We start from the raw sequence: 22,500 nt of genomic DNA, 5'->3' as shown, positions 1-22,500 counted from the left end.
TCCTCCTCCTCCTCCTCCTCCTCCTCCTCCTCCTCCACCTCTTCCTCCTTCTATACCTGCCTGTAGTGGCTGTCGCAGCCAGAGCCACAGAAGCACCGATGCACTCATTCAACACCTTTTCTCCAAATGCTGCAGTTATGCTCTCTTCAGCTGTAGCGCTCTGTGCTGCTCTGCGCTGCTCTGCTCTGCTCTGCTCTGATCTGCTCCGCTCTCCACCACCTCTCTCGTACATTTCGATTATTAAGGTCAAATGGGTGTAAGTGATGGTTTTCTAACCCCTAAATTATCATCAGAAGGTGTGGCGAAGGTCAGGGGCACCGGCTGAGTAGGAGTAGGACATGACAACCGCAGGCTGTTGTAGCTGAAGCGCGGGTGACTATGCTGCTACCATGGCAAAGACCAGACTGGTAACATGCCCTGCCATTTCAATGTGCTCTAATGTGGCGCAAGTGTGAAAAATTGCTGACAGCACAAACAGCGTCTTTCCAAAGGCTGCTATCCAACGCGCCTTAAAGGAAGGAAATAGCAATTAGTGACATTAATTAAGTAAGATGGCCAGCTAAGCCCGGGGATATGTTCAGTAGGAAAGGCGGCCTGCTGTTTGACTGGAACATGCGAATGAATGAATGAATGTGTTGGTGCCTGGCAGAGGGCTCATTAGACAGGACTGAAATAATGTACTGTATGGATAGCAAATGAAAACATTATCACTGTTCACAAGACACAAATAAATATTTAGACACAATCAAAACAAAAACTGGCCTCTGAACATGTACATATAAAACGGTAGTGTAGTGTTATTAATAACACTGAGGACAAAAAAAGAAACAATAACAATAACTATACTAACCCTACATATCATTTGCACTTGTTCTGTATATTTCCTGTGCACTTTGCATCTACTACTATTACAGATACTCACTGTCCAATTCTACTGATTGTGGTGTGTTCAAGTCAGCAAAGTTGTGTGCAGACCTCCCTGCTGCTGCATGTCTGAGCCCTAGAATAGTCCCACACATGGAATAATCAATTAGAATTTCCACTGACCTGTAAGGCAGCTCTGCAGCAAGGAGCAGGGCTAGAATGGCTGCCATTACCTGTGTGGTGCTAGCAGTAGCAGCTAGCAGTAGGCTAGTTTTGTTGACTCACACCTCACACTCACTCATCTCTTGGCTGTTTAAATTGTCATGCCAGGTGCATTGGAAACAGCAATATTAGTTTCTCTCAGTGACAGATGCATCTGGCTTTCAATGCTAGAGCCAAAGATTTCAAAATTCTGCACAGTTCTCTCTCTCCAAATTCTGCACAGTAGCTCTCCTCTCTCTCTCTCTCTCTCTCTCTCTCTCTCTCTCTCTCTCTCTCTCTCTCTCTCTCTCTCTCTCTCTCTCTCTCTCTCTCTCTCTCTCTCTCTCGCTACCATCAGTCTTTGCCAGTTCCAGCAGAGCCAGAGAATTGTTGGATCACCCTTTGCCTGGATTAGTCAAGGAGACACCCCTGTGTTCCATCCCTACTGCACTGTATGTTGGTCCATTTGGTTTGTTCTGCCAAAAAAGCCCTTCTAATTTGGACAGATTTATCTGCCTCATTTCACAACAATACAGTAGAAAGTAAACACAACAAAGCAGTGCTGTGCATTATACTGTTTACGTGTGCTTGTTGCTTATTTCAGTTTTAGGCCGATATGGACAATCTGAAATCCTTTGAGCCAAAGCATTCACATAAACAGTTCCTCTACAGCCTTCAGGAAGTGCCGACAATAATCACAACTTGTTAAAAGCAATTAATAAAACCCGTTGCTTCACTGCCACACTGAAGCAACACAAAACAATGCTGTGCTGTTGTGAAGGCAGGAAAGCGCTCGTTCAGAATAAACCCCATGTCAGGGGTGCGGATGTGCTGTCAGATAAAAAACGCCTGCTTATTGTACATCTCCCTCCCTCGGCGTCTAATTGTCCAAGAATCATGCAGGCTTGTCAGTGGGCTCAAATCTTGTTAGCGGGAAATCAAACCCACACACATGGTGGAAGGGTTATTACAGGAGGCTCCGGGAGAGACCCTAAACATAGGCGCCGTTCTGTGTTTCTGCTTTACAGTAGGGTGTAGCTCCGGCACTGCCATTTCAGTGTGCAGTTTTTTTTTATTTTACCTTTATTTAACCAGGGATAAGATCACATTGAGAATAAAATTCTCTTTTACAAGTGAGCCCTGGCCATTTCCATTTCCTGCAGACTCTCTTCAGCTGTCTTCAGATGTCTCTGTACCGGACAAGACAAACACTGTCTGTGCAGTTGGTCAGCGCCAAAATGAGGAAGTGCAGGCGAGAGGTGAACCATCTATTATTCTGCTGCTTCCTGAAACATTGTATCTCCGCCTGGTTCTGGGTCTTACAGCATCACCTTATTGTCTTGGAGTCATGCCAAGTCAAGTCAAGAGTACTTTATTGTCAAAAATCTATGTAAGAGGGTTAGCACAGAAGTTTGAAATTGCGTTTGACCAGTCTCCAATGTGCAGTTTAACTAGAAACATTTAAACAAGACATTGACAACATGAAGACAGATGACAACATGACACAGAGAACATGAACCCAACAACCTTTTTGTTGGAGAAGAGCAGAAAGGTTGGGGGAGCTTGACAAAAGATATAATGACCAACGAGCTGCTATTTTGATGTGAATTGCACTTCAGATGACTGATTAGCATTGTAAGTGTACAGTGCTTGCAGGGGATGACACGGCCCTTCACGAGGGGATTAAACGAAGACAACCGCGAAGCAGAGCACAGCTCTTAAGTATGGACTCTCATATCAGAGCCGGAGAACAAAGACCCTTCCGAGAGGCTCACACATCTGCATCCCATGTTAATGTCCAAGGTAGCATAACCACCATCCCCCCCTCCCCAGAGGGCCTCTGTGATGTTTGGTTGTATGGATGAAACACTCAAGCGCCTACACAGCGCCATTGCAATTGCTCCTTGTGGTTAATATGGACTGGGAGGGCCTGGCTTGCCTTGTCCATTAGTGCTATACAGTAGGATGTTTCAAAAATAGGAGTGGCTCACGTAGGGCTTAACTCGTCTATACATTTTTTTTTGCATAACCTCTGCCTGGGATGGTCTAGCGACAACCAGTGATGAGCAAAATGGATTCATTAGTTACAATCCAGTACCACATATTCCAAATGACTTGGTTTTACCAGTCCAATTCATCCAGGTGATTGGCTGGTTGAATAATCACCTGGTTGAATTGGACAGGTAAAACAAGGTCATTTGGAATATGTGGCACTAGATTGTGACTCATGAATTCCTTTTGCCCATCAATTGTGACAACAGGGGACCGGGGTTCGATTCCGGCTCCGAGGTCATTTCCCGATCCTTACCTCATCTTCATGTGGGTGTAGTGCAGCTAGGCTAGAACTCAACTCCACACAAGAGTAGCCTCTGCAGACTTGACATGTGGATATAGTCTCCTCTTCTGTTGTTGACAGTTAAATTAAAGGGGCTCCTGAGTTTGATCCCTGGGGGACGCCCTTTTATTTTGAAGATGAACCCAGGGACAGTATTAGCAGCAGTCACCGTGTGCATCAACACTAGTCATGGCTTGTTGTAATGGAACTGTGTCAACACCTGTCTATTGGTTTATGCAGCCCATCGCCTATATGAAACCACACGCTCAGGCCTCACTCACACTGTCCCCTACTCCCTCAGTGGGTCACACCTCAGACAATACAAGTCACAGACACACTCACATCCTCACATGAACATGCATACACACACAAACCCATGCACGCACACACTCACACACACGCACGCACGCACGCACGCACGCACGCACGCACGCACGCACGCACGCACGCACGCACACACGCACACACACACACCATATACAACGCTTTCCTCCTTCCATTCCCACATGTCTCTCTGTGTATCGCATATAAACACATCATCACATACTGTATAAAGACATCACACTCGTATCACAACAGGATTACAGTCACAAATACACACTTTATTTCTCTATCTTTCTATCTCTCTCCCTCTCGCACACACACACACACACACACACACACACACACACACACACACACACACACACACACACACACACACACACACACACACACACACACACACACACACACACACACACACACACACACACACACACACACACACACACACACACACACACACACACACACACCTCTGCTCTCCCATCACCAGCACACGTTCACACATGTTCTCACTGCTGTAAATGACAAAGCCACCTGTACCCACACACACATACACACTCGCTGTCCAACCACACCCCAACACACTCATTTCTCATGGCAGCAAGTGGCGGCTCCAGGAGGAGGAGAGGAGAGGAGAGGAGGGGAGGGGAGGGAAGGGGAGAGGCGAGGAATGAGAGCGGAGGACAGAATGTGGTAGATGAGAGGAGAGGAGAGGAGAGGATATAAGAGGAGAGGAGAGGATATAAGAGGAGAGGAGAGGAGAGGAGAGGATATAAGAGGAGAGGAGAGGAGAGGAGAGGGGAGAATGTGGGAGAGGAAAGGAGAGGAGAGGAGAGGAGATGAGAGGAGATGAGAGAATGTGGGAGAGGAGAGGAGAGGAGAGGAGAGGAGAGGAGAGGAGAGGAGAGGAGAGGAGAGAACGTGGGAGAGGAGAGAAGAGGAGAGGAGAGTAGATGAGAGATCGTGGGAGAGGAGAGGAGAGGAGAGGAGAGGAGAGGAGAGGAGAGGAGAGGGTTAGGCAGCATGTCCATCATCTCCCCACACCAGCCCCACGCCACCTGGCACACGCTCAGAGTACACACTGTTCTCCCAACTGCTTGTCTCATACCATTGACTCATTTGCTTGACTCATTTGGCTCACCAGACTCCTACCCTCGCACACTTTCCTTACTTAGTCTATTTCTTTTGTCTCATGTCTATGTCTGTTTCTTTCTTTCTTTCTTTCTTTCTTTCTTTCTTTCTTTCTTTCTTTCTTTCTTTCTTTCTTTCTTTCTTTCTTTCTTTCTTTCTTTCTGTCTTTCTTTCTTTCTGTCTTTCTTTCTTTCTTTCCAAATTCTCTCTCTGTGTGTCTTGCTCCCTTTTTTGCTAATTTCTATGTCTTAGCGTTTAGTTCCCTGTGTGTATGCCTTGGTCTCTGTTTTGCCTTAATACGTCCATTAAAGGTGATGTGCTGTTTACACCCCTTACCGTCACCTTTCTTTGCAGATCTCTTTATTACATTACACTTAGCTGACTATGCCAGAGCTCTCTCTCTCTCTCTCTCTCTCTCTCTCTCTCTCTCTCTCTCTCTCTCCCTCTCTCTCTCTCTCACTCTCGTACCTCTTCTCTTTCTCCTGGCCGCTCCACAGGTGATCTATCCTTAATCATCTGTTTGCACTTGTTTCCTCCGTCCTCGGATCGTCCGCCCTCCCCGTTCATTTTTCTCAGTTTTGCTTGTGTCTCTTGACACCTGTGCTGCCTCACATCTTCCATCTCCACCTTCAACTCCTCCGCCACTGCCTTCTCCATCCCCCTCCCCCTCCCCCAGTCTCAGGCTCCCTGTTGCCTCCACTCTGTCTTTGTATCGTCAGAGATTTCTGCTCCATTACTTTAGAGTTCTGCCCAAATTAGCTCCCCTCTCTCTCTCTCTCTCTCTCTCTCTCTCTCTCTCTCTTGTGTGCAAATGACAACATTTTAAATGTGTTTTGCTTTTTATTTAGCATTAGCAGTCATCGTTTCCGGGGTACGGTTTCCTCTCTGTCTCTGTGTATCTCTGTCTCCCTCCCTCCGTGTGCCTGTCTCTCCATCATCTCTGTCTTCTGCCTGTGTCTCTCTCTTCCTCTCTCACTTCTACCTACCTCATTCTTTAATGTCTACTCCCAAGTCTCTCCCGAGACGACACAGCCCTTGTCTTCTTGTTTTGATAGAGACAAGCTGCGTTCCTTATCTGCCCTCGGTTTTATTATGTGGTGTAGCTCTCTCTCTCTCTCTCTCTCTCTCTCTCTCTCTCTCTCTCTCTCTCTCTCTCTCTCTCTCTCTCTCTCTCTCTCTCTCTCTCTCTCTCTGTGTTTTTGACTCTCTCTCTCTCTCTCCCCCTCTCTCTCTCTCTCACTTTCTGTCTCTCTATCAATGTTTTTGTCTGGGCTTATCTACATGGCCTCCTGCTCCTTTGAAGGACTCACAGTGTTGCTTATGTTGCAGACCCAATATATTGCCTACATTTAAAAAAAGCCCACAGGTATACGTTATTTCTTTCGGCAAAATGGAGAATAAATGCAGAAATCGTCCATATACGTAATGATAGTTCCTTTTTCATCTAAGAGGTTTAAAATAAAGGAAACCAACATAGTTTATTTTTCTCAAATAGTAACAAAATGGTAGCATTTTAAGGGTGCACACTGCACTGTACTGTATGTAAGGGAGGAGTATCGTTTTAGTAATCAATAGCGAGGTGTTTGCCACGGTGCTTGGCTTTGTATGTGTTACCCATGACCGCTGACAGCTTTTGCTGGGCCCAGGACAAAACCATCTATAAGGGCCCCCCACCCAATACGTACTATGTACTGAGAACCCAATTCTGGGGCCCCATTCTCTCTGGGCCTGAGACAACTGACCCCTTCGTCCCCCGCTGTTGGCTTCCCTGCGCTACCTACTCACAGTGTTTGAGGTTGAGGTCTTGAGGGATGAGGGGGGTGGCTGGTTGGTGTGGCGCGGCACGGCACGGCGCACTGGATCAATGGCAATGTATCTCATCATGTGCTCCACAGCTCCTAGCCATTGAGTACAGGTGGCTTTGTCATTTACAGCAGTGAGAACATGTGTGAACGTGTGCTGGTGATGGGAGAGCAGAGGTGTGTGTGTGTGTGTGTGTGTGTGTGTGTGTGTGTGTGTGTGTGTGTGTGTGTGTGTGTGTGTGTGTGTGTGTGTGTGTGTGTGTGTGTGTGTGTGTGTGTGTGTGTGTGTGTGTGTGTGTGTGTGTGTGTGTGTGTGTGTGTGTGATAAAGCGACATGCTAATCACTCATCAAGGATGGCTTAAACAGTTGGGGTTCAGAGATGAAATTGAGTTCAGCGTCCAAGATTGATAAGAAATAGGCTATATACAGTAGCGCTTTTATTTTTCTAACACCAAAACAAACATAAACTTGCACGAGGGCAACTGAACATGAATGGACAAACTTACTGGCAAAGAAAATAAACTGGAGCCGAAAATTAAATACAGACATAAAGTCAACGGCAATTATTAGCCGAAATGCACTACTCTGACTCAGCAGAAATTTGGACGTCAAGCCAGCTCAACAACGGCTGCTTACTAATCTCCCCACTCGCAACAATGGGCTGGGTATACATACACCCTTCAATTAGCGATCATCATTTACTTAACCAGTGACAAACATTTTACATGATTGGTCCATACCATTCTAGACCTACAACAATCACTACAGCTACATTGCCGTTTCAAATAAACAGTGATCATTACAAAAACATACTTAAACAAAATTGCCAGTTTACAATGAACAACGAAGCAAAAACAAAACACAGTTGCCCATGTACATTCCCCGGCCGCACCCATATGACATTAAATACATGACAAACATAACACCGTGGCACACACTGCAGTATTCCCCGCTCAGTCACGTTCCCCATTCCCAAAGTCAAATTGGAACCGCCACTGCGGTGACGATCAGGTGGAAACGATTGTCTCTGTTTGCACGCTGTCGGCCGCCAGCTTTGCAAACAAAATTGCGAGAACACTTCGGAGTTGCATATGCGTGTCTGTGTGCGCGACTGGTGAGCGTGTGCGCGCTTCCTCCAGTGTGCTTCAAAGTTCCAAATTAATCGCGCAACAAATGGAAATGTTGGTTTTTAAAATTGTGAAACTGGGACGGGAGATGGGAAGGGCAAATCTTACCTTCTCACAGTGTGTACATTTTTGTACATGTGTGTACATGTGTATGTGTGTACATGTGTGTGTGCTTTAGAAAGGGACAGATTTTTCACTGTCTGATAGTCTCTCAGTGCTTCTCTTCTCTTCTCTCTCTTTCTCTCTCTTTCTCTCTCTCTTTCTCTCTCTCTCTCTCTCTCTCTTTCTCTTTCTCTCTCTCTCTCTCTCTCTCTGTCAGTCTGTGTATGTGGGGGTTGGGCATGGTTATGCACACATGTTGGAACCTATTGGTCTCCAGTAAGATAGACAAATCTGAAAAGGGACCCTTCGTGGTGACCAGATTGCGTTCCCTTCAAATCCAAGTGTTTGCCTTGGTCATTTTGCATTTACTGGAAAAAGTAAATGTGCAAAAAAAATCTTCTAATTTATCAGTGGGAGACCCACAATGATTAAAAAAATGTTCTTGTGTGTGGGTGTGAATCCGTGGGCATATGTAAGAGACAGAGAGACGGAGAAAGAGAGTGTTTGATGTACATGTATAGGCTCACTCCATCCTCCCTATATCTGGTGGTTAAGTAGAGCTTCAGATTGCCCGTGGTGTGAGGGCCACGTGACCAGGGGGTAATCCTGCTTGGATCTGAATCGGCTTCTAAGCTGTGAGCCAGGAGATTAAGACCCAAGAGCCAGCCCCAGAGTCTTGCATGGATGGATGGATGGATGGGTGGATGGATGGTTGGATGTGTCTGCATGCCTGTCTGCTGCATGGCTACCCCCTCCCGTCCACTGCTGACCAGGGCTCTAAATGAACACCAGCCAAACGGCCAAATGCTGGTGAAACTTCAGTTATGCTGGTAGAAAAGACCAACTTACAGTAGTAGCCACTTTGACCCGTTAGTGAGTGTGCGTTTGTCTAGTGAGATTAACATCTACCAGCCATTTTGGCTGGTGATGAAAAAAGTTAATTTTAGAGCACTGCCTCCGACTCGACACATGCGTGCCAGTAGCCGTCCTCCTCCTTATGTCGCCTGCTTAGTTTCTCGGCATCTCTCTCCGGTACAGCACACCATCTGAAAATGTGGAGGATGGCGATTGCAAACTGGGGACACAAGCGCAGATTCATGTCGAGACGTGTGAAGTACAGTGCAGCGGTCTTGTCCATTGGCTGTGTCTTTACTTGTGAGGCTATACTAGAGCCATAGTCATGAATCACCACACTTGTCGATCACTTGCCGATCGCATTGATTATTGTATGAAACTACAGGACACATTCATGCACCTTTTAACTGCATTTTGCTTTGCACACTAATACTGTAGCATAGTATATACAGTACATACTGTGCAGTATGACACTGCACAAAAAATGCATTTCTTTCTTAACACATTGACATTGACTGTTTTTTGAAATGTTAGCCCAAGACTCCCAGCCAGTTTCATCATTTTGTTGTCATTTTCGAACAGCCACCGAATATTTTGTCTTAGACCTACAGACACATGTTAGAGCTTGTTCGAAAGTTGAGAAATTCAGCTTTCTACTGTTTTTTACGGCACCCTTCTATCTTCTTCCATTCCGAAGTTATTCTACTTTAAGCGGCAGCTACTTTAGCGAAAAATTTTGCTTTTCCCCATTCGAACCGAGAAAAAGCCTTTTTTGTCACGGATGCGCTCTTTGACTCTCCGAGTTTAAATTGAGGATCTAAATATATTTTCATGCCCCAAAGAGAAGACCAGTCGCTTCCACTATTTTCATGAAAAAAACTGCTATGTTTACTGTTTACTGCTAATATTATCACTGGAAGAGCTAGTTACTAGTGTATCCTGATGGACATGTCAGTCATTCAATAGCAAAAAGTAGATGCGCCGAAGTACACTCACCAACGTTAGTTTCTGCTGCTGTGTTGTGCTGTTTTTTTCATTCCAAACTTCCATTTCCATACCTAATTTGATGACAGCAAACCTCCTTATCCTTCTGTAGGCCTGTGTTTACGATAAGCTAGCAAAGCCCTGACAGGAAGCTAGATACAGTATATCACGAAAGTGAATACACCCCTCACAGTTTTGCAGATTTTTGAGTATATCTTTTCATAGGAAAGCATTAGAGAAATGTAACTTTGACACAATGATTAGTGACCTTTTAACAACATATTTAACCGCTTAAATTTCTTGTTCACTCAGAAAAAAACAAAATACAGCCATTAATGTTTGAACATGTACTCACAAAAGTGAGTACACCCCTAAAATCCAGTAGAGAAGGGGCTATGTTGGCTCGAATCGTCTCGAAATTAAACGAAATGAAAAGGGATGACAAGGGAGGTCATCAGTGTGCGTTTCAACCTTTCTTTGCATTGAACTTTTACATTTTGAGTCTGCATCTGGCTTAAATAGATTGGTGTGAGATTTGAATGCAATCCTATGGAGAATATCATGATCTGCTTCAGTAGTCACAGTGCATGTTGACATGCATGTTTCTTTTAGGTGTATTTCAGATTGCCAATGTTGACAGTATTCATGCATCCCCAAACCATGTCAGTCCCACTACCATGCTTGGCTTATGAGAGGATACACCTTTTTGTAAAACTCACTTGTTTACCACCACACATGCTTGACACCATCTAAAGCAATTTTTTTTTATCTTGGTCTCTTCAGATCACACGACATGGTTCCAGTGATCCATATCCTTGGTCTGTTCATCTCTCTTGAGACCAAGATAAACAAATTTGCTTTAGATGGTGTCAAGCATGTGTGGTGGTAAACAAGTGAGTTTTACAAAAAAGGTGTATCCTCTCATAAGCCAAGCATGGTAGTGGGACTGGTTTGGTTTGGGGATGCATGAATGCTGTCAACATTGGCAATCTGAAATACACCTAAAAGAAACATACATGTCAACATGCACTGTGACTACTGAAGCAGATCATGATATTCTCCATAGGATTGCATTCAAATCTCACACCAATCTATTTAAGCCAGATGCAGACTCAAAATGTAAAAGTTCAATGCAAAGAAAGGTTAAAACGCACACTGACCCTTGTCATCCCTTTTCATTTCGAGACGATTCGAGCCATAGCCCCTTCTCTACCGGATTTTAATCTGGGGTGTATTCACTTTTGTGAGTACATGTTCAAACATTAATGGCTGTATTTTGTTTTTTTCTGAGTGAACAAGAAATTTAAGCGGTTAAATATGTTGTTAAAAGGTCACTAATCATTGTGTCAAAGTTACATTTCTGTAATGCTTTCCTATGAAAAGATATACTCAAAAATCTGCAAAACTGTGAGGGGTGTATTCACTTTCGTGATATACTGTATGTTTTGATTACCCAGGCACCTTGAGGTGACGTGAACAGGAAGTGTGCATGATTTCATTCACTGTAATAGCACTCAAAATACTGCATTGTGATAAGTTGCACAGATGAAATATCCAAATAATGACTTTGTTGGAGTTTTGACTGTAGGTGTTTTCATGATCTACAGTATGTGAGTTCTGTTCATCACATAATTACGAAAATCACACAGAATGTGCATTAGAATGTGTAGATTCAGAATCCACTAAAAAACCTCATAAACGGGTTTTCCTGTGGTTGGGAGCCAACGCATGGGAAGTAAAAAACGGGGTTTCCTGTGGTTTGGTAGTCAATGTGTTAAAAGGTTCTACCTTACCTGCTTCTCTATGGTGGGTGTTTGAGGAGAGTGTTGTGTTTACTATCTGCAATTGCAAGCATACTTTTTTGTGTTTGTTGATAGACACTGTTGCACTGGGGAATTTTAGGTGCAGGAGACTGTACTTAACTGCAGTTTAAAGTTCTAATCTTTTTAATGCTCTCCTTTGGTGATTATTGGTAATAAAGCAGCGATTGAAATGAACACTAGCTTTTGTAATTTCCAAGTATTCACACATTGTGTTTAACCGGATCACACCGCACTCTCGATTAAAAGGTGCCAAACATAAACAAAAACTGTGTAAAATTGAAAGAAAAATGTCTGCACACTTAAATCCCCTTTGTGTTCTTTTTAATAATAGGCCAAGCTTTCGGTCTACTGACCTTCCTCAGGGCTCAGGGAAGTATTCACACATTAAAAGAACTGCTGTACAGTATGTTCTTGTTCAGGGTTCCCCATCCTTTCTGGGCCTGCTACGGGCTACATGCGGGCTACTGAGGGTTACTGAGGGCTGCTTGCCTGTTCAAAATCCTCTACCAGTGTCTTGACAGCGTTCTGAAATCACACTGTGATTGAATGATCTTTAGTTTATAGACAGAAATATTCTTAATGGGGTATAAAGAAATAATCTCGTATTTAAATTGAGAAAAGCATGAACTGTGACTGAAATCTTGTGATCACCACTATTGATTAATATCGTTGGTGGCCACTTCAGACTCTCCTGGACGGTGACCTGCTGCCTGCAGTCACCCAGCAGGTAACTCTGCAGGTAACTCCTGCTCTTGTTACTACCCTCCTGTCATATCCTGTGCTGTCACTGAGTCAGTCACATGCAGCCATTGGGGAGCTTGAACTCACTGACCCCCTTACCTTTCGTCTCCAGTGTCCAGTGTTCTTGAACAGCCGTGCACAGTTTTTCATCAGCAGTAATTTATGCACTTTCCCACCACCACCACCACCACCCAACATGGATTCGCCCCACTTTAATTTATGCACTGTTGTTCACTGACAGACATATTCTATTGATTGTGTGTGTGTTGCACTGGGTCCCAGCTCACCTCCCCACAGACCCACAGGGGTGGGCGCAGCGCCACGGCCGAGATTTAAACAGCCGTAATGGCTGTAGTGCCGTTTGAATTAGTGCAGTGTGAACCTGTGGAGGAGGCAGCTTGTCTCCATGCTGATTTGTGGTGTTTGTGTGTGCGTGTGCGTGCGTGTGTGTGTGTGTGTGTGTCTGTCTGTCTGTCTGTGTGTGTGTGTGTCTGTCTGTCTGTCTGTCTATCTGTGTCTGTCTGTGTGTGTGTGCAAGTGTACATGTGCGCGCGTGTGTGTACGTGTGTGTGTGTATTTGCACGGCTGACACCGGGGATCTGTAATTCACTCCTCTGCTGTTTGCCCCCCTGCTTCCGAGGGGAATGTGGGAGTCTAGCCTGGGCTAATAGAGATTTATGGCCTTGGCCTGTTCCGTCAGAGGCCCGCGACCGCGTGAGTAAGTGAGAGCACTCTGCCCACAAAAGCCCTTGGTCTCAACGGCAAAGCCACGGGGACAGATTAGGTGAAGATGGCTGCGCATATCTGTGCCAGCGCACACTTTCGCAGGATAAGTCGTGAGCCAGGTACACCGTCTGCCCACTCAGTACAGTACTGTATCTGATCCTAGGCGGTGGAGGTGGAGGTGGAGGTGGAGGTGGAAGTGAAGCCCGGTGGAGGAGCTTGGAAAGTGTGTCACTGGGAGTCTAGGAACCATATTATTACATTACATTACATTACATTGTATTACATTGTATTTGGCAGATGCTTTATATGTGTGTGTGTGGGGGGGTACTGAGCTGTGTGCGTGTGTGTATGGGGGGGTGGGGTTTGTACTGAGTGTGTGTGTGTGTGTGGGTGGGTGGGGGGTGCGTGTATGGACTGGATGGGTCAGGGGCAGTGGGTTAGGATATCCAGTGCTTCTGAGCATGTAGGCCTACACTGTTTTTCTTCTGTTTTTCTTCTATTGTTTTACTGTTGTTTGTTTTTCTGTGTTGTTGTCATGTGTCCTATGTGTTCTATGTGTTTTTTATGATGCTGCAACCTCCCTGTCTCCAAAGCAAATTTCTCCTTCGTGGAGACTAATAAAGAAACCTAACCTAACCTAACCAAAGCAACTTACAATCGAGGACGTAATCATAGCCAATATCACTATATACAAAGTGCACAGGAAATATACAGATCTACAAATGCAGATGCAAAGTAGGGTCAGTTTTTATATATTTTTAAGTAAAGTAGGGTACACACACATACACATTATGTATGTGGGACTGGGACTAGGGCAGCTTCAGTGTAGTTAGTAAATAGTCACAAAAGAGGAGAGTCTTTACTTGCTTCTTGAAGGCTGAAAGAGATGTGCTTAGTCTTGCTGCCTCTATGTTTGCCTGATGCAAAGCATTTCTGACGTACAGTATGCCTTGTTATTGATACAAAACTGTTGAGTCGAATGTTTGTGTCACAAGCCTTTATTTTTCCTTCAAGTCCATCGTCCGCCATTCACCTAGTGTCCACCTAGAGCAGTGTTTCCCAACCAGGGGTACGTGTACCACTAGGGGTACAGGAGCACACCTTAGGGTGTACGCGGAAAAATGTGATAATGACAATTGAATAGAGTATAGTCATACTGGGATAAAGGAATATATAGAGAGCATGAGATAGGGGGTACTCATGGTACAACAAAAAGGCTTAGGAGGTACGCGAGTCAAAAAAGGTTGGGAAACACTGACCTAGAGTATGTTCTCGCACAAGAATAATAACACCTCATTCTGTGTCCTCTGGAACCTGCAGGTCTCTCTCTCTCTATGTTTGTGGCTCCACACAGTATCAGCCCGCGCTGTTACAGTATGCTGTACTGTGACTATGTGGACTGTGTGTCAGTTCGGCATAGCTGTCAGTTTGATTCAAACATGAATGTTTAGCTTTTTGTGTGATAACAGTTGTTCATTTGAAATTGATATACGGTACAGCAGCAGTTTCCCCCAGTTATTCGTGGGGATCAAAGTAAATGGATTAAGAGTATCATGGTGATTTAGAGTTACCTCGAGTAATTATAGAAACGCATGCCCCGCACACATTAGCCATACAGTGTAGATTACATACATTAAATAATTACAGTGACACTAATTTGAGAAATACTTTGATTTACAGAAACCAATTTTGAGGGGAATGAAACTGCACAAGGCCGAGGCGTTGCACTCATTTGGAATAGAATCGAAAATAGCAGATTTAAGGCTGAATCCAAATGTATTTTAGTGAAGCCCTGTGGGACGTTGACGAACTGGCAGACATACAGATTCTTCCTCATTTAATCAGCGCTGCCTGCCATGATATCATTGCAAATTCTCTTTTAAGATAGTTTGTCATGTCTCATATGTCTATTCCGTAAAATAAAATGATACACAGCTGATTACCGAACATATTTTGCAGTGTCACACATCAAAGAATTTAATGTTCAAAGGCTCTGCGATTGCCCGAGGTTTAACTGAAAGGTCCAAAGATTTTTTTCACCTTCTCCTTTTTTAATATTCAGCCTTTCATTCTTTCTTACCTTCTGCCTCGGTTTGTCAGGGCAGGTGTATGCTAGTGCTGGGAAAAGCGGTGCATTTCCATTCAGTGGGCATTGCCTCTGGTGTTGAGGAGGAGGCAGGAGAGGGAGGCCGTATCCGTCTCATTGCTTTGGGTGGCCGTCAGAGCAGTGCACGAGGAGCAGCTCAAGAGCTCTTGACACCCTCAGACCACCAGGAGACCACCTGCACTGCACTCCATGCTGGAAAATGAAGCACAAAGCAAAATAAACCATCCAAACAAAGAAACACAAGACATGAAATAACAAAAAAAATCTGTCTGTCTGAATGGCTGCCTGTTCACTGTTGCCTATGCTGTCTGTTTGCCTGCCTCATCACCCCATCATATCCCTTATCCCCCAACGAAAACAGGTTGATGTAGTTTTCTGCATGTAAAGAAGCATAAAGAAGGAAATGGTTTGTTTGAATGACTTTACCATGATGCTCAGTGGCTACTTTTGTGGACACAAAATGGTGAGGCCAATTTCAGAGGGAGGTTGAGACCAAACCTCACCTAGGCAACACAATATGACACTAAAACCCCGTTTTGGACCGGTTAAGGTACTTTCCAATAATGTTTTAAATGTAGTCTCTGTCTTCAGAGATACTGCCAAACATCACAGGGAAACACACTGACCAACTATAGGCAAAACACCAGTGACTGACCAGTCTGTTGGGAATGTATTGCCAGCAGTCTTACCAGTTGGTTAATATATTTCTTTGCTGTTTTTTCAGCTTCTAGCACTGGAGTGAACGTTTCAAACTGCTGATGTCAGTAGTGTCATTTCAACACTGATGATGTGAATGTCTGTATCCCATTTTGTCTTTGGTTTTTATTTTTCATTTTGTTCTTTTCAATAGCCTGCCGTTTTCCTGAATCACAGCTCTTGTGTGCAACTCCTTTTCTCTCTCTTGTACTCTCTACTGAGTGATTGAGGGTCAAGACGACCTTTCATAAAGTTTCGTAAAGGTTGTGCGTGGGTGTATCAATGAATGTTCTCAGTGCAGAACTTGGACTGACTTGGACTTTGAACGTGCCCCACTATGCTTTGACACCAGACAGGCATAAACAATGCTCGAAACCATGCTCTGCTGTGGTAAGAAAAGAAATCGCAGCTGTGTGTGTGACTCAAATCCTGTGCCTGTGTCTCTTCTCTCTCTCTCTCTCTCTCTCTCTCTCTCTCTCTCTCTCTCTCTCTCTCTCTCTCTCTCTCTCTCTCTCTCTCTCTCTGTGCAGGAGAACCACTGCCGACGCATTAAGATCCTGGGCGATTGCTACTACTGTGTGAGTGGCCTGACCCAGCCCAAAACCGACCACGCACACTGCTGTGTGGAAATGGGCCTGGACATGATTGACACCATTACGTAAGTTAATATACTGTCCCTGCATGTGTGGGTGCGTGCGTGCGTGTGTGTAAGTGCGTGCATGTGTAAGTGCATGCATGTGTAAGTGCATGCGTGCAGACATCAAGTCAAGTCAAGTCAACATGGATGATGTGTGTTGTGTGTGTTAGTGCATGCAGTAGTCTGGAAATTTGTTGTTTGTATTTGTATTAATGCACATGGGTGTGTTCATGTCTATTTGTACTACTTATGCACACATGTGTGTACTGAGCTTTGAAGCGTGGCATCCTGAAGCAGAGAACATTGCGACCCAACTGTGCATCGGTCTCTAGATGATGGCATTAGGCCGCCCCTGCCCTAACAAGGCAGCCACATTCTCAACCCACGCACCGAATGCAGCCGTAACTCGGAACAGCAGCGCGGAAGGAAGCAGTGGCCGCCTACTCTCAGGCTGCTGCGGAGTGACACGACACAGGCTTTTCACAGTCCATTCTTGTCAACGCAGCCTTCGCCTTTCCTCCACCACGATTTAGTTCAGTGTCTTTGTCTTTTTTTTTGTGGTAATTCGATATACGTTATTAGCTGTGTTTTCGTGTCTGTTATGGAGGCAGACACCTTACGTAAAATGTCAGGCCAGGCAGGTGTGTCTTGACGTGTGCGCCAGCGTACCTCTCTGAGCGTACTGCGGCAGGCAGGCACGCACACACACACACGCACGCACGCGCACGCACGCACAACACCCACACACACACAACACACACACACACACAAACATGTTCTGCTCCGTGAGCCAATGATGCCTGTTGACTGACAGCCGTCCGCTGATGCTGCGGCTCATCTTGCCACTGACAGGGTTGACTGGCAGGTGAAACTGCAGCGCAAAATGAAGGCCGCCCCTGCTGCCTACCCACCTCTCAATCTGCCTCCATGTTATATTGGGCCGGAATGACCTTCCATCCGCTTCCAGTATCATGGGAAATCTCATGGGAGCTTCATCCTCTCCTTTCCTTTATATGTGGACTCACTGACCGAGGTGTTCGTGCACCTAAAGCTAACCCATCATCACAATTGCCTTTTTGCTCTTTGCACCTGGATATACTTCGGTTGCTGTGATTTGCTGTGGAGAGAGAGATAGAGGGGGGGGGGCGGTGTTTCTTGTATCGACAGCAGCACCACAAGGTCATTATTGATTTTATGGAGATTTGGTGGTATGCTGTTGTTGAGGTTGTCTCGTTTGTCTCGTCACCTGTCTCTATATACAGGTCTTATGTACTCAAACAGTACGTTTTGGCTTTGACGCACAAGCTGTCACAAGGGAAATGTTCAATACATTACTCCTCTTTGTATGTGTGGTGGAAATGAATGGACTGCTTGCTTTGGTAGGGTAGTTGCACTAGATTTTATATAGGGGACAGAACAATCTAATCTGCTGTTTTACCAGGCGTAAGATGAGCTCCCGTCACCCATTGACATGCCAGTCACAGCAGTCTGCGCCAATGAGAGCAGCATCGCATGGGTACGTCCATTGCACCCTACTCTCCCACTCCCTCTGTGCCAAAAATGAACAAAGGAACGACTAGAGAGGCAACGCACGTGCAGAAAGACTTTCATGGCTCATTCACTCACAATATACACCTACATATATGCTCTCATGGGTCTAATTATGCAGGAGTTTTTTTTTTAATTCAAAATGGAAGCAAAACACAATTGGATAGTGTAGCCTGTATGACTGTTGACAGTGTTATATTGCTAGCATTAGGGCACACATCCTATTGAACCGGTCAATGAGGTATTCAATGTGGTATTCATGTTACTGCTACTGCTTGGCGTTGTTCATGCGCTGACCCCCCTGCTTGGAGCAGGTGTACATTAGTCAGAACGTGTAGGAGAAGCAGCAAGAGGGCCGGTGAAGAGAAACACCCACTGTGTCTTTTTCATGTCATCTCACGAATTTGTTCTGTGGCTGTTTGCTTGGGCGACCACTCTGAACCGTGCAGGAAATGCTGCACCATAGATAAATGGAGCAGCAGTTGTGTTAGTGAGGGATATACAGTAGTGTACCACAAAGCTACATTAAAATGAAATGGATCATTGTGACAAGGCAGTCATTTTTTTACCCCATGTTGAACTGTGCGTCCACTATTTACAAATGCAGTGCATTGTTTTAAGCATGCTGAATTCATTGGTTCCTTTTCAGTTAATAAACGGTTTTATACACCTACGCTACATTGGCAAATTGTCTGAATGTAAAAGAGGGAATTTTCTAAACTGAATTGACAATCACCAGCAGTTTGTTGTTAGTGTTTCCAGTGCTGTACACTAAAGAACCCTTTCATGGCCTGTGACCAGAGGCGATTCTAGGGTCAGGTGGGGCCCAAAGCGAAAAAGCAAAAGAGTGAATATTTGAACCAAAATCACTACTTGCGCCTCTGCCTGTGATCAGCCTTTGGCCTATTACAACATGGCATATTACAGTATGTCATCTACAAACCTACCTGGATACACACAGTGTGATGGGAATAAACCTTAAATGGGCACAGAGATGTGTTTGTGCAGCTACAGCTCCAGGGAACAGGGAAATGTCTTCTTCTCTTCGGCTGTGGGAACTTTCTTGCTGAACATCATCTTCAGCCACTCTGTGAAACCGGTTCTTGAATCATGCTCCCAGCGATCGCTACCCGGAGAAACAAGTGCCAAAAATAGAGGCTGCACAAAGAAGCAATTTCCACCCCATTCCTTTATGTCTTGAGTTGGGCAAGGCCTCCTTGAGGAATAAAGGAGTGCTTCTGTGTGAATGCAACTGAGCACTTGCTGAGAGACGGGGAGAGGGAGGCAGGGAGGAAGGAGGAGGAAAGGAGAGAGATTGAAGGAGAGAGAGAAGGGGGTGAGCGAGAGAGCAAAGCCACAGCTGAGCAAGTGGAAATAGAAATGGGGAGTGAGGGGGAGGTAAAGAGGGAATGGGAGGGGATGCAGAGTCTCATAAATCCTGAGCTGCCGGTACCATGCTGATTTTCTCCCTTATCTCCCCAGAACATACACACCTTGTCATTCACAAAGATGAATTCTGTGAATGAAATAGACTTTCTGTTTTTTTAATAGTACAAACCCTTCTGAAGGCAATACCAAAAGTTTATTTTTTGAAACAATTGACACATGCTTAATGGAATACAGTATGGAAATAGACACAATACCCCCTCTACATTTCTAATGTTTTTTTCCCCCGCATTCACCAGTGTAGTATTTTTGATGGTGGCTGGTGAAACCTCACCCCCTCTCCACCCCTCTCTCAATGCATACACATCCCTCTGACACACTCATACGTATAGCCAGCCATCTGGGTACTTTTTTCATGAAAGACAACAAACCGAATGTCTCATACATGCAACAAAATAAACACATGCAGCCTAAATAAACACAGTCCATGTTTCAGCCACGGCTGTTTGGCTATTTGAACAGCCTATAACACGTCTTTAGCATGTTAAACATGAACAATGCTAGTCTATAGGTCCTTGTCTTTCGCTACTTCTTTCCCAACATCAACAGGGCCTTGCCTGGGCTTGTCCCCCAAAAAGGCACATTGCACTCATCACACCGGTTATACGTATACTGCAGTGTTTCTCAACCTTTTTTTAGGCGAGGCACCCTTTCAATTCATGAAAAACCTCAAGGCACCCCAAACCAACAAGCCATAACATGGTATTGCGTCCAATACCACACAAGCTTAGAAAAGTAACACATTTGGAGACGTTCAAAGTTGCAGCTTTATCTCAGACAGGCTATGTGTAGGCCATACTGGGGTGACCTAACTTTAATTTATTGTACGTAAATGGTGGATGAAAGATTCCACGGACAAAGGATTCATTTATTAATTTAGACAAATATGTATTATATTACATAATTTATTTAGGTCAATTTCACATAGGCTACCGTCAGCCACGTTTCCGCAGCACACCTGAGGGGGCCGTGCGGCACCCCAGGGTGCCACGGCACGGCACCCCTGTTGAGAAACACTGGTATACTGTACGCTGTCTCACTCAGTCATTCACACTAACAAACAGCAACTTTCCAGCATGCTAAAAAAGTTGTTGTGTTGCAGGTCAGTGGCAGAGGCGACGGAAGTGGATCTGAACATGCGTGTTGGGCTGCACACTGGCCGAGTCCTGTGTGGGGTCCTGGGGCTGAGGAAGTGGCAGTATGACGTGTGGTCCAACGACGTCACACTGGCTAATGTCATGGAGGCCGGGGGACTGCCTGGGTAAGTTTGATAGTGACAGTTCCCTTACAAAAATGAACCATGGTAAATCATGGTTTTCATGTTTTTTTTAGCATGGTTTGTGACTACGGTTCAATCATGGTTTGACTATGGTTTAACGTATAACCACGGTCTTACTATGAAGACCAATCATGGTTTTACCACAGTTTATAGTTATTCATTGCATTACAAAACACTTTTTTATGCAAAGCGCGCATTGGTGACAGTCCTTGGAGCAATGTGGGGTCAGGTGCCTTGCTCAAGGGCACCTCAGCCATGGATGGAGGTGTAGGGAGAGGCCGAAAATATATTTTCAACACTGACAGGGGGTGTGTGACTGAAAGAATTTAAAATCTCCTAATTGAAAAGCACTATGTTTCTCACTCTACACTGGGTGGGGCTGACAGTGTTATATAGCTAGTTGAAGCCAATGAATGTTGAATGTAGTCATTGGTTAAAACTTGGTATTTTGGATATCCCAAGACAACTCACTGTCATATATCTCATCCCTTCAACTCATGTCTACCATCATGGTACAACCAGTAGATGGTTAAGCCTCAAACCAGTGTTTCCCAACAAGGGGTACATACGTACGTATGGTACACCACTAGGGGTACATGAGCACACCTCAGGGGGTATGTGGAAAAATGTAATAATGATACATTTATGGAATGTAGTCACAATGGATAGAGGAACAGGTACAGATATAGAGCATGAGTGAGTGGGGTACTCGTGATATGACAAAATTTGCTAAGGGGGTACGCAGGACAAAAAAGGTTGGGAAACACGTACCTTAAACCATGGCTTCATTATCAATAGGTGGTATGGACTGCTCACACCACCACCGTGCATGTAATACGACGCCCGTCCATCCATGTTGTAAACAAACACTTTCATATGTTTTTATTTGATTACAGGAAGGTGCACATCACCAGGGCCACACTGGAGTGTCTTAACGGGGACTACGAGGTGGAGCCGGGCAACGGCAAAGAGAGGAACGCTTTCCTGCAGAAGCACGATATCGACACCTTCTTCATCGTGCCCTCCCACCGCCGGAAGGTACTCTATGCAGTGCCAGGCTTTAGTATACGTATATAATATATAGGCTTTGATATATACAGTATTCACATATATATATTCTCTATATTTCATATTTCCCTTCTCTTTCTCTCTCTCTCTCTCTCTCTCTCTCTCTCTCTCTCTCTCTCTCTCTCTCTCTCTCTCGCTCTCTCTCTCTCTCTCTCGCAGCCTTTGTGCCTGTCTCTGTTGCCACCTCTCTCTCTGTCTCTCCCTCTTTCTCCCTCTCTCTCTCCTCTGTTTCTTTCTAAAGCCACTTTGCGTTATGCATAGGGCTGCCAGGTATCTGTCGCTCTCTCTTTAAAACTTGAGTGCCTCCGAATCTTCGAACTGTATGTGCTGTGGCAGTTTGTTCCTAACACACAGGAGGGGTGCGTAGTTGTTTGCTTCATTGCTGATGAGGTGACATTCAGAGTCTGTGAGGCTCAAGCTTACTGTGGATGCTATTTTTGGAAGTGTAGGTTCTCAAAACTGTTTGCAAGGAGAGAAAAGTGCCCCCAAGTCCTTTCTTTTCCATGCTTGGTTGCATCACATTTTTTTTCTTCTTTAAGCTGCATGGGAAAGTTTTGTGCTGTTTAATACGCGGTAGTACATTTAATAAGATCTCACGCAGCGTCCACTATTGTACAAAGGATTTCACAGTTTCTTCATATCATCAGTTTCAGCCTAAAGATTCGAAAGTTGCATTTTTGCGGTGCACAGCTGAATTTGC

General features: G+C 44.9%; 1 protein-coding gene across 1 annotated transcript in view; it reads left to right on the top strand.

Moving 5' to 3' along the window:
* Positions 1 to 22,500, top strand: part of LOC134466093 (adenylate cyclase type 1-like) — a 70,729-nt gene that overhangs the window by 25,625 nt on the left and 22,604 nt on the right. The window contains exons 5-7 of the mRNA XM_063219990.1: positions 16,353 to 16,480; positions 20,556 to 20,714; positions 21,629 to 21,770. Coding sequence (XP_063076060.1) covers positions 16,353 to 16,480; positions 20,556 to 20,714; positions 21,629 to 21,770 — 429 coding nt within the window. The remainder of the gene's footprint in view (positions 1 to 16,352; positions 16,481 to 20,555; positions 20,715 to 21,628; positions 21,771 to 22,500) is intronic.

The sequence above is a fragment of the Engraulis encrasicolus genome, chromosome 16 (assembly GCF_034702125.1).
Source record: "Engraulis encrasicolus isolate BLACKSEA-1 chromosome 16, IST_EnEncr_1.0, whole genome shotgun sequence".
NCBI classification, from domain to species: Eukaryota; Metazoa; Chordata; class Actinopteri; order Clupeiformes; family Engraulidae; genus Engraulis; species Engraulis encrasicolus.
Note: the sequence above shows the minus strand (reverse complement) of the source record. Positions and strands in the feature narration are given on the sequence as shown.